At 43.8% G+C, this 13,164-nt stretch overlaps 1 protein-coding gene across 1 annotated transcript in view; it reads right to left on the reverse strand.

Moving 5' to 3' along the window:
- Positions 1-12,948, reverse strand: part of lrp8 (low density lipoprotein receptor-related protein 8, apolipoprotein e receptor) — a gene marked incomplete at its 5' end in the record, with an annotated part of 176,444 nt that extends 163,496 nt beyond the window's left edge. Inside the window, 2 exons of the mRNA XM_080770430.1 lie at positions 11,877-12,002; positions 12,882-12,948. Coding sequence (XP_080626556.1) covers positions 11,877-12,002; positions 12,882-12,948 — 193 coding nt within the window. The remainder of the gene's footprint in view (positions 1-11,876; positions 12,003-12,881) is intronic.
- Positions 12,949-13,164: the final 216 nt, after the last annotated feature.

Here is a 13,164-nt window from a genome sequence, read left to right on the forward strand (position 1 = left end):
ACATTTGAGTATTCATATACCTGCATTGCTGCACGTTATCTGTTGGTCTTGATCAAGTAGCCTACACCAAAATAACAAAATCCATTTGAAAATAAAAATCACTGTTCTCAGGTCGAATATTGATATGCGATTAAAATGTGATTAATTTAGATTAATTAATTACAAAGCCTCTGATTAATTCGATTAACATTTTTAACCAAGCCCTATTTTTCATCTGGGAGCATTTTGACTAAATCAGTCTATCTACAGAAGAAACATGAAGCCAAACAATTAATGTACTGCATGTATTCAATACATGCAGTACATTATTTGTTTGGCTAATTGTATTTCTATTACAATAGGAATACTGTAACTGCCGGGGACACTTGTTGGTTTTAACTTCAATTATTTTGTTTGAAGTTGATTTGTTTTATTTACTTTGCTTTGGTATATACTTATTTTTGACACTTGTATGTTTGGTTTACCTTTATTTTATTAATTTCACAATTTGAGTGGTGCTTTTTGTAAAAAGAATCCCGGGACGGTATACATTTACTTCGGGACGGTTCAAATTGTATTTTGGGACGGTTCCGGGACGGTGGTGAAAAAAGTTAGTCTTGAGCCCTGGTGTGTGTGTGTGTGTGTGTGTGTGTGTGTGTGTGTGTGCGTGCGTGTGCGTGTGTGTGTGTGTGTGCACGCGTGTGTGTGTGTGTGTGTGTGTGTGTGTGTGCGCGTGCGTGTGCGCGTGCGTGTCCGGGGGCCTCTAAGGGCCCATTGAGAAGGTGTCACCCTGCTTCCAAACATTCAAGCACTGCTTCCAATGACACATAAAGACGACGGGTGGGGGGGGGGGCAGAGAGAGGGAGAGTCCTACAAAGGATAAACACATGGACAACAGACCGCCGGAAACAGAAGGAGAATACAGAAACAGAAGAGCCGGAGACCTTCACAAGGGATCAAATTGAGGCATGAGGAGAGAGATCTCATCTAATCAGATGAAAAACATCCTCATGGGGACCTCGGGCCTTACCCCTTATCCCTAAACTTCTTTTCTATTTGAATAGTTCAAATAGCCGATTTACAAGATCACAACGTGTCGACGCAGATCGGCTAGTTGAACAATTTTAAAATGTTTTTCAAAATAGTGAAAAAAGCAAAGACGTTTAGGGATAAGGGGTAAAGCACTGACAGAAATAGGGCCCCTCGTCTCTCTCTCGCTCTCTTGTTACTGACAAACAGAATAATTCTCTCTAGACATTTTCTTCCAGTCTCCCCCATCTTGGCATGGCAGAATTAACTTAGTATACAGTATAGCTACAGCAACAGTATAGGTGCATCAATGACTCTATTGAGTGTCTGTGTGTCTCAACGTAAAGGAACCGTTCCAAAACCTAGGAGCCTGTGTGTGCAACGTACTGTATATAAAAGACTTCATGCAAAACAGGGGTGTAATTGAAGGGCAGAGGAGAAAGAGAGAGGGCAAACAGAGAGAGTAAAAGAAGGAGAGAGGGAAAGAGGGCGACAGGAAGGGCACAATAAAAAAGTTATTAAACCAACACAAGTGAGAAATTAATGCAACAACAAATGGAGGAACTAAAACATATTAAGAAGCAGTTCTGTGGGGCAAACCACATAAGACCGCATATAGCACATCGTTCCCACTGACACAGGAGGGTGTAATCAAACGCAAGGTTCTTTGCTGCATGTCCTCCCACTGTTACTAATATCATAAAAAAGCACAAATGGGAAAAGGCAGTTCTCTGATGAGGATACGTTTTGATGCTCACATCTTAGACAGATTTCATCTTCTGTTCTTCTGGATCCATCCTTTGCAATGGGTGAATTTTAGCCTTAAAACTGGCTATTTCCAGTCTGTATCAGTAAAACCATTCACAGTGCAGAGTGCAGACCTCCAAGGATGAGATCTGAATAAAGATAGATGCTCCTTCAAAGGCTCTCTGTCTTCTCAGTCTGCTTTCCCTCCCTCGTCTAGGAAAATCTACTTTCACCCTTCTGACAATGCATACAAGCGTGTGTGCACACACACACACAAGCCGCGGCATGTATACACACACACAGCCACACAAACACAAATATACACAGTATACAATGTCCTCTCTGGGTATTGTGACAGCGATATTCTTATCCCCCCAACTAACTTTGGGGCGAACTTATCACCAAGTTATCTGCCTCGCCATCACAGTCAAGGGAGGAACTAGCCGCTTGATGTGACAAGACGAGAGAGACGACGAGACATGGCATGAGTTGGAGATAAACGAACAAATAGCCACAGCTGTCACAGTCTCAGATAGAACTGAGAGACAATAACAGAATTAAGCTAAATTGGTGAGGAAATAAATGGATAGAAGAGAGAGTGCAATCAACAAGAGAACGAATCAGCTGGAAGTAAAAAGTCGTTCTCCTGGGACTTTTTAAGCCATAACTTTTTGACACGCGCAAGACTTGAGGGTTATATCTCCATGTCAGCCCAGGTATTAGCATCCATGTTTTATTCATCAAGGTGCTTAGTCGTCGTCTTCTGCCCCCACTCCCCCGCGCCTATGGAGCGAGGGAGCACGGGGTGAAAACAGGATTACAGAGAATATGGAGGCACATGAAGATGCTCGGCTAATCTTGGCAGGGGATTAACGCTACGATACCCAGTCAGACATAGAAGGGGGGGGAGAAAAGTACAACAAAACACAACAACACAAGCACAAAAAAGGACTCACAGATTCACACAAACACACAGGCAAACACGCTCAAAGACAACCGCTTGCCTGCGAGGGCAAACACCCTGGGCTGCTTCACACACACACGCACGCACACTCTCTCTCTCCCTCTCTAAATGTTGTCACCACTCTGCTGCAAAGTCACTTATTGTTCAAAGTCAAACTCTGACATGGGGACGCAGAGGCTCCATGTGACGTCGACCAGTAAACAAAACCAGGTAATCCTCAGGGACGAGTCAACAGACCTAATACTCCTCCGCACTCCTCTGCCTTTCATCATAGGAGAGACCGGGTGAATGTGTGTGTGTGTGTGTGTGTGTGTGTGAGAGAGGAGGGGAAATTAAGAGGAGGGATAAAGACAAGAAAGTATGAGTTCAAAAGACCATGGATCAGTGCAGACAGACGGTGGGATATTATCCAAGAGAAATACAGCAAGACAGAACAGAGTCGGATCACCTAAAAATAGTTGATTGACTCCTTTCCCACTTCCAGTAGACTAGACGAGTATGCCTTTCTGTTTTTTCTGGTGTGTCATATTTGACGTCATGGTTTCAGACGTCACAGTTCGTCTGCCTGGGTTTCCAGAGAAATCAGCATAGGACATTGAAATTTGAAAAAGATACCATGTTGCATGTTGTACGGTAGTGTACAAGCTCAAAATGTAGTTGTGTTCACGTATGTTCAGGAGTAAAGACCACCCTCTGCTTATCACGGCCACGCCCCGTTATCAATCAGTATCACACTTGCCTTCACTCATTAGCCACTCCCCATTCACAATCACACGTATCCACTGCACCTGCCTTCACTCACGACAGCCAATCCTCGTTGCAATCACTAAAGTATGAAAACACCAGCGATCTCTCAAATTCATAATTGCTTTCAAGTTTGTCGTCCTCGTCCACCCCAACCGCCTCCTTCCTCCTGAATTCTCGCTCTTCTCTTCCTTCTGTCTTCATTTCTCTATAGACTCCAGGCGGTCAGTGACGGAGCTGAGGCGACCAACCGCTCCAGAGTAGAGCAACAATGGCTGTCAGCCCCTGAGACTATACGCCGTAACATTGGGTTCCTCATCCCGTTCCACATTCATCTAATTTTGTTTCAATAAATTGTTAAACTTATAAGTAGAGGTGTGCATGGTCTCTTACTAGTGAAGTCAACCACTATTATTGTTACTGTCCATTTTATACTAACAACACACATTATAGCAGCGCACTGGAAAAGGCAGTGACCACTGCAAAGTATTTTTTTCCAAGAAAGAATGCCAACAGTAGCCTACCCTTACCCACTACAGACAATAGAAAGAATGCCAACAGTAGCCTACCCTTACCCACTACAGACAATAGAAAGAATGCCAACAGTAGCCTACCCTTACCCACTACAGATAATAGAAAGAATGCCAACAGTAGCCTACCCTTACCCACTACAGACAATAGAATAAATGCCAACAGTAGCCTACCCTTACCCACTACAGACAATAGAATGCCAACAGTAGCCTACCCTTACCCACTACAGACAATAGAATGAATGCCAACAGTAGCCTACCCTTACCCACTACAGACAATAGAATAAATGCCAACAGTAGCCTACCCTTACCCACTACAGACAATAGAATGCCAACAGTAGCCTACCCTTACCCACTACAGACAATAGAATGTCAACAGTAGCCTACCCTTACCCACTACAGACAATAGAATAAATGCCAACAGTAGCCTACCCTTACCCACTACAGACAATAGAATAAATGCCAACAGTAGCCTACCCTTACCCACTACAGACAGACAATAGAATGAATGCCAACAGTAGCCTACCCTTACCCACTACAGACAATAGAATAAATGCCAACAGTAGCCTACCCTTACCCACTACAGACAATAGAATGCCAACAGTAGCCTACCCTTACCCACTACAGACAATAGAATGTCAACAGTAGCCTACCCTTACCCACTACAGACAATAGAATAAATGCCAACAGTAGCCTACCCTTACCCACTACAGACAATAGAATAAATGCCAACAGTAGCCTACCCTTACCCACTACAGACAATAGAATAAATGCCAACAGTAGCCTACCCTTACCCACTACAGACAATAGAATGCCAACAGTAGCCTACCCTTACCCACTACAGACTAGAGACCGACCGATAATGGGCCTGGCCGATTGGATCGTATCGGTGAATTTCTCGCAGATATACCCGATATGAATTAAAGCACGTTGCTGGTGAAATAGACTACTACTGGTGCAAAATGTATACCGAGTCTGACACTGTTACAGTACTAGCTAGCTGCTACTATTTTTTATTTTTTTTTGTTTATGGCTTTATGTGGAAAAGTGATGCCATTGCCAATGGTACACACTACACAGTACTAGCTGCTACAGTGTTTATTTTTGATTGTGGCAAAGTGATGCCAATGGTGCTGGACTGATATTTGTTATTTTGTTTGTCTGTCACTACTCACTCACTCACTCACTTGACTGAATAAGTTGAAAAAATGTCTTGAATAAAGACATTGGTTTAAGAAAGCAGCTGTCCTTAGACTCCTTACTACTGTCACTGTGACTGTACCATTGCATAATCATTATCATATCGGCACACTATATCGGTGGCAAATCGGTTATTGGTGATTGTCCCCCTCTATCGTATCGGTTATCGGATCGGCCACACAAATCCATATCGGTCGGTCTCTACTACAGACAATAGAATAAATGCCAACAGTAGCCTACCCTTACCCACTACAGACAATAGAATAAATGCCAACAGTAGCCTACCCTTACCCACTACAGACAATAGAATAAATGCCAACAGTAGCCTACCCTTACCCACTACAGACAATAGAATAAATGCCAACAGTAGCCTACCCTTACCCACTACAGACAATAGAATAAATGCCAACAGTAGCCTACCCTTACCCACTACAGATAATAGCCAGGTAGCCTGTTAGTGGCCGTTTTGTCCAGTGGGAAAGGGACTATATGTGACATGAGGGAAGTTGGGAACACACATTTATGGTCTCTCTTGTCTTTAGCAGCATAATAATAATAATAGCCTCCATTATCTTTCTCTTTTTCCATCTCTCATCGTGGATAATGGCATCCACACAGTTGTTTCGGGCCAGCATCAAACAAGCCGCCTGCTCTTGGTGTTGTTGGGTCAAACTCATTACTCCACAGGTGAAAGAGAGTAGCTTCGCACACCCAGTGGTCCTTAAAACCATGCGTTGCTGCAGGCACTGAAACCTCTGACTCGTTCTCTCTGTTATCGACTCTCTCTCTCTCTATTCTCTGACTCAGCCGGTGGGCTCTGTTTTTATGTATTGTTATTGTGTATGTACAGTAAGCACTGTATGATTTTGCGAAAGGACAGGGACAAATATATTGAAATTTGTATTTTTGTCCATCTTTGTGAAATGTAGAAAGGTGATATGGAAACAAAGAAATGATCTCATCCCGAGTTGCCATGCAGATTCACTCTTTCACTCTCTCGCAACTGTCTGACACTTAGAACAGAAGTATGCAGATGGACAGTGCCTCGCGATCTCTCCCCCCCCCCCCCCACACACACACACACACACACACACACCAGCCTCCTGCAAACACCCTTTTACTTCATAGTACCCCTATATGGGGTGGGGGGGGGGGGGGGGTAAGAGGGAGACAAATCAAAAGCTGGCTGATAGTGACATAGCACAAAGGGGGGGCAGAGAGAGAGCGACATAAAGAGGCAGGAAGCGAGGGAGTGTGTGATTGAGCCTCTGGCTAGAACTGACCTCAGCTAAAATTACCCCAGCGTTGCTTTGCGCTAAACCCAACACCCTCCACCTTGCACCTATTCAGCACACAACTATTGTTAGCTAGTACAACCCGATACAGCTTCCTCACGCATATCACCTGTGAGGTTAGCACGCTCCCTGTGAGGCATGCACTGTTTAATCGTGTGGCACAGGCTCACAAATCCTTTACACATACAGTACATGTACAGTCATACACACAAATACCTCTCTTGCTTTGTGATGATAAATATCACATTGCATTTCTAAAATGACAGACCTACGAAATCACAATGCATCATATAAAATTAGAAAACCCTCATGCCATATCACAATAGCCCTAGGAGGCACACTAACCAAGTGCTGTACCTACCACACACACACACACACACACACACACACACACACACACACACACACGGTAGTGCTTGTGTTGCGGTAAACTGGAGCATAATAAAAACATGCCATCACAGAAAACATGTGCATTTCATTTTCCATCTCTCACATTCTGCCACATAAGTCAAAACCTCTGTATCAGCAGGATGTTTACACTGCAAAGTACACAGAGGACCTGTGTCAGCTCTGACCCCTGGAGCAGGTCTGTGCATGTGTGTGTGCGACTGTGCGTGCAGCAACTGCTTGTTTAAATGTGTGTGTGTACACGCGCATGTGTGTGTGCGTACGTACGTGCGGGAGATTGATTAAGGAAGCCCCATGACCCCAGGCTCCCATTACAAGCCTGACCCCGGATGTGCAACTTAAAAGTGTGTGTGTGTGTGTGTGTGTGTGTGTGTGTGTGTGTGTGCAGCTAGGTGACCATAACATGTTTCTGTGAGCCTATCAGTACAATGCCTGGAGTGCCTCCCTGCCTCCTCTCATTACAGTGGTCTGTGTGTGTGTGTGTGTGTGTGTGTGTGTGTGTGTTTTTTTAGAGAGATGCACAGATGGAGCAGGGGCCGTGAAATGTGTTGTGATGTGTCCTCTATAGGATGTTGTTGTCAGACTGCAGAGGAGACGCTCTCCTTCTAAGAACTACTTAAGTTTCATTGTCCCACACACACACACACACACACACACGGGGGGGGAAGAAGGATTTCACAGTAACAAGACCCACATGAGGTTCAGATATGAGCTGATTGTGCACTATGGATTAGGAATGATTAAATCCACTCAGATCAGATGCACAGGGGAAAATGATATGGCCTTGAATATTATATTTCTGCGATCAATTGGAGAACTAGGTCATATAGGCGGACATGCAGAGCTGTACTGTACTGTAGTGTTGCAAGGTGGCTATTTTCGATATGTGACAACACCACGAAACTTAATATAAATCAGGTTTCTGTGTTCTCTACACACGCCCGCACCAGCGTGATGTACCCCCGCTCCGCTTGTCTCCCTGGGCAACATCTGTGGAATCCCCCCCAAGGCTCATTGTGAATGAACGCAGAAAGAAGAGGAGGAGGAGGAGAGGAGGAGACGAGAATGAAGGAGAGGAGGAGAGACAAGGCATAAAAGACGACCCAATCTACCAAGACTTACTGCTACTACAGGGGTAATCCGTGTGTGTGTGTGTGTGTGTGTGTGCGCGTGTGTGTGCAGACTGCAGAGGTACAGCTGAATGGAGTGGTGGATTTTATACAAAGCGATAACGTATGACAGAGTGAGAGCAGTCAACAATCATTTGAAATCACTGACGTCACATGGGTTTGTGATGTATCAAGCTGGTGTAGATTTCTGGCGAGTGTGCATTGGTCAGCGAGTTGCACCTTTTAATGCATTTCAGTGTATATGAGTGGCATTGTGTTGTGTTGTCTTGTCTTTCACTGCAACGATATGTGTTATTGAAGTACGGTCCTCCCTACTGCCTAGTCTAATACCATCTCCCCTCCTCATCTCGTTACAATTCTCCACCCAATCCCTTGACTGGCACTTCTTCATAACTCTCACACTGAGACTCGTCTTCCACCCTCCCACCATCACCTCTTCCAGCTTCGAGGCATTTTCATTTCATTGCACTATCCCCCCCTTCTCCACCCCCGTCCCACTCCTCTCATCACCATCACTGCTCTACACCATCCTGTTCCTCTCAACGAAAATCCGGCTCATTTCTCTCCACCCCCTCCTGTTGAGCTCTGCTGGTAATGCGGGACTTCAGTGAAGAGAATGTGGTGGGGTAGGGGGCATGGTGGTGGCAGTGCTGGCATCTGCCTCCGAGGGCTGGCGTGCTGCCAACACGGCGGGCATCGCTCCGACAACCAGGAGGAGTCACGCTGTTGGAGTTATCTCCATCCAACCAACCTGTCAGCTGATGGCCTTTGTGGGCGTAAGAAGAGTGGGCAGAGCCTCCTTGGCACTCGCTCTGCCAGAGTGCACGCGGGACGTTTTTTCCCACTAATGGTGGCCACAATGCCTGGCATAAAGGAGGACCCTGGGAGGCAGGATCATATAAAAAAACCTAACCAACTTCACAGCACAGGCTGAAGGCTGAAGACACTTAAACCCCATTTTTATGTGTCGTACAAAAATATTGAAAACAGCTGATCTACACTACAACCAACAATGTGATGTGTTGTGAGCCTGTGTAGACCAGTTTTTCTTCTCTCTATGTCATCCCCTGATGAGACGTGCATCGGCGTCTCCAGTCATTTCGATTGTCCGTACACTGGCCAGCTTGTTTATGATATTTTAGGTATGTTCAATAAACTAAAAATAAGTAGCCTAAAATAGGAATGCCAGGTTGAAGGCTGAAGACACTTAAAACCCGTTTTTATGTGTCATACAAAAATATTGAAATCAGCTGATCTACACTACAACCAACAATGTGATGTGTTGTGAGCCTGTGTAGAGTAGACCAGTTATTCTTCTCTCTATGTCATCCTCTGATGAGACGTGCATCGGCGTCTCTAGACATTTCGATTGTCCATACACTGGCCAGCTTGTTTATGATATTTTAGGTATGTTCAATAAACTAAAAATAAGCAGCCGGAATAGGAATGCCAGGTTGAAAGCGGTTAGTGGAGAGAGATGGGGATTGAGAGAGAGAGAAACAGAAAAGCGGAGAGAAAATGGAGAGAGTGCAAGAGAAGGAAGGAACAGTTGCTGGAAGAGACAGGGGTGAAAGTATAAAGTAGGAAGCACAAGAAAGGTATTGCATGATGGGGTGAACAAGAGGGCAAAACTGAGATTTGAGAGAAAATAGGAGAGACCGGCCTGAGGTGCAGGCTGTGTTTAAAAGAAGAACCCAACAGGAGACCATAAACCACTCGCAGTTCTTCTAGTCAGGGAACCAGAATGGAGAGTACATCTTTGACAAAACTACGTCTAGTTAAAAGTCACACTGCACTGTAAAAGTGCAGTATAATAATTCTGTTTACAAATCAGACACTAAACTCCACTCATCCAAGGCTACATTCATACAGTGAATGATATGCTACACAGGGATTAACAGCTCATTAGAAACCTCAAGTATCGCTACTAAATGTCCAATAACCCAATCTGCCTGGCAAGTCAACGAGACAACCTTGTAAATGTCACGGAAAGCCACCCAGGGACCTTCCTAGACACCCAGGGATGGAACCAGGGGTCCATTTGGTTCCACTGTCAGAGTTAAAACAAACACCACATATTCCACAGTGTACAATGGTGCCTAATCAATTGCCCGCTAATAAAAACCTTTCATGCAATTAGCACCATGACAGATTCATAAGTGATCATTGCTTGGGTGGTTGTTCATATTCCCATGCAATTAAGTGGATCAAATTGATTCAGAAGCAATCCAGATGAAATACTGGTCTTTTGCCTACATCTGCAATAGACTAAATGGAATTATTCTTCCGACACTATAATATCCCCACCCCACAGACTAATTGACAGACAGAAAGACACGTGGCTATACACTCACACCAAGCAGGATCAACAACTAAATACCAACAACAAACACAAACCACAGCAGAACTACATTAATGGGTTTACGCAATATCTCACACAGTACCACCGTGACATTCACAGCCGCACAATTCAAATAAGCTTATGTCAGAATACAAAGAAAGCATTCAGGAATCCCCTCTAGGCCATGAGATGTTGAAAACATAAGGCAACATAGCCAATTTTAAAATTAGCCAAAGTAACTAGCAAACCATTAACATTATACAACACAGTAACAAAGGTGTCATTGTCAGCGGCAGTTAAAGAGAAACAGAAGCCATGAAAGCGGATGCATAGTGACAGCTTATACACAATTAGTGAAATTCTTCTAGCCATGTGACCTGACCACTGATCCCAGATCAGTGTCTGTCTGTATTCCAGGCAAGCATTGCCTATCGCTCTCAGGGGTCATCAATATGTCCGACCGTACACGTGGCAGGACATGGCCTTGTACATTTGTACATTAGTTTTTACAATAATGTTCACAATTTTGATCATAAGTCCCATTTTACTGAATGTCAGTCTCCAGGTTTTCTTCAGAATATGTATGATTTACTATGATACTACAATATGAAACATTAGGAGTCCACAAGTCCAACAGTACAGTGGTTCTCAAACTTTATTTGTTTTCAAGGAACTCTGAGAAATGGAACCAAATTCCATTTGTACACTCTCTGATTTACAGACCAGTTAGCAATGAATGGTAATTTAGGGTTAGCGGAGGCTCTTTCTGTGTTTATTTTAAATTATTATTATTATCATTTGCATGTCCATGTGCACCACAAGCCAGCATGATGATGACCCCTGTTAGTGTTGTTCCTGTATCTGTGATGATAAGTGATGGTATGATGTGTCTGTCGTTGTAACAGAATGCTTTCTGATAAGTGATGGTATGATGTGTCTGTCGTTGTAACAGGATGCTTTCTGATAAGTGATGGTATGATGTGTCTGTCGTTGTAACAGGATGCTTTCTGATAAGTGATGGTATGATGTGTGTCTGTCGTTGTAACAGAATGCTTTCTGATAAGTGATGGTATGATGTGTCTGTCGTTGTAACAGGATCAGCTCTCTGATAAGTGATGGTTAGTATGATGTGTGTCTGTCGTTGTAACAGGATGCTTTCTGATAAGTGATGGTATGATGCGTGTCTGTCGTTGTAACAGAATGCTCTCTGATAAGTGATGGTATGATGTGTGTCTGTCGTAACAGGATCAGCTCTCTGATAAGTGATGGTATGATGTGTCAGTCGTTGTAACAGGATGCTCTCTGATAAGTGATGGTTAGTATGATGTGTGTCTGTCGTTTTAACAGGATGCTCTCTGATAAGTGATGGTATGATGTGTGTCTGTCGTTGTAACAGGATGCTTTCTGATAAGTGATGGTATGATGTGTGTCTGTCGTTGTAACAGGATGCTTTCTGATAAGTGAAAGGCATCGTCTGTCGTAACAGACGATGCCTTCTAGGCTACTTACGACAGTTCTCCTCATCGCTGTTATCAGAGCAATCCTCATCGTCATCGCATCTCCACAGGCTTGGGATGCACCGTCCGTTCTGGCATTGAAACTGACCAGTTTCACACTGCGATTCCGTATGGGTCCCTGCGTTTTGAAACAAATTATATTACAGACATATTTTACATACATAGTTTAGCCTATAGTCAACAGACTATGGTGTCATACCATTTACTTTATAAACTTATGGGCTATACCTATACCTCTAAGTAGGCATATGCAAGATTACTGTAAGTTACAGTAATTTAAACATACACAGGGTTGTTGCATGTTCAGCGTAGGTTAACATATTACGTGTTACGTATATTTTAAATGGCTAATCCTGATTATTTATTAACAATTAAATATAGAGAATTCTAGGTGAACATCTCTAATCTATCTCTGTCACTCTCGTTTTTATGTTTGGGGGAGAACTATCAATTGGAATGTACCGTGTCCGTGTGCCTCTTACATTTTGACATGCTTTGTCTTTGAATATGTGTCAATAATACCTTCACTGTAACAATGTTACAGCAATGCATATACAGCCGTTCAATGACAGCAGCTCTCCTCCTGCGGTGACTCTCCAGCACTCAAAATCATGTTTGTGTGGTAAATGAAACGTATACAGAATAAAAATGCACTGCCTGGCTACAACAATATCTCAAAGAAGCGCTTAATTATAACGCTGATCAATCACTTTGTGTCAGCAATTCACGCACGTTGGCCATTAATGGTCCCTTTCTTGCGCGTATTTTCATTACTGTCAAAATAATCTATTGTCCGACAGACAAAGTAGCAGTGGAGGTGAGAGCTGGGGTTCCGTGTGTAACCACATGCTAAGCTATTAATGAGAAATGGACCATCAAGAGACAATCCATTTGTCTTCTACTTCGCTATTATGTTTTCCTCATCTTCGTGATGCAACGCGCACAATTCTCTATACCTCACTGATTAGGTCTACTCGTAAAGAGACAAGTGTCTTACCTTTTGCGGCATTAAGCGCTAATAGCAGCGAATTAAGCAACATTAGCTTCCCGACTCCTGACCACATCTTTAGATCCTATGGGTGTTGATAGTGTGTTCATGAGATAATTGAACGCAGCCGGGTAAAGCGTTTCTCCAAAGCCCGTCTGTTAGTAAGCACGAGTCGAGCATGGAGTCGAGTCGGTGCGCTGGCTGCTGTGTTATCTATCCCTGTGTGCCTCGGCTGCAATTTGAATCAGTGACGCGCTTATGGGCGGGATTGTGCCTGTAGCAAAGTATAGTA

The sequence above is a fragment of the Protomyctophum bolini genome (assembly GCF_963924005.1).
Source record: "Protomyctophum bolini genome assembly, chromosome: 8".
NCBI lineage: Eukaryota > Metazoa > Chordata > Actinopteri > Myctophiformes > Myctophidae > Protomyctophum > Protomyctophum bolini.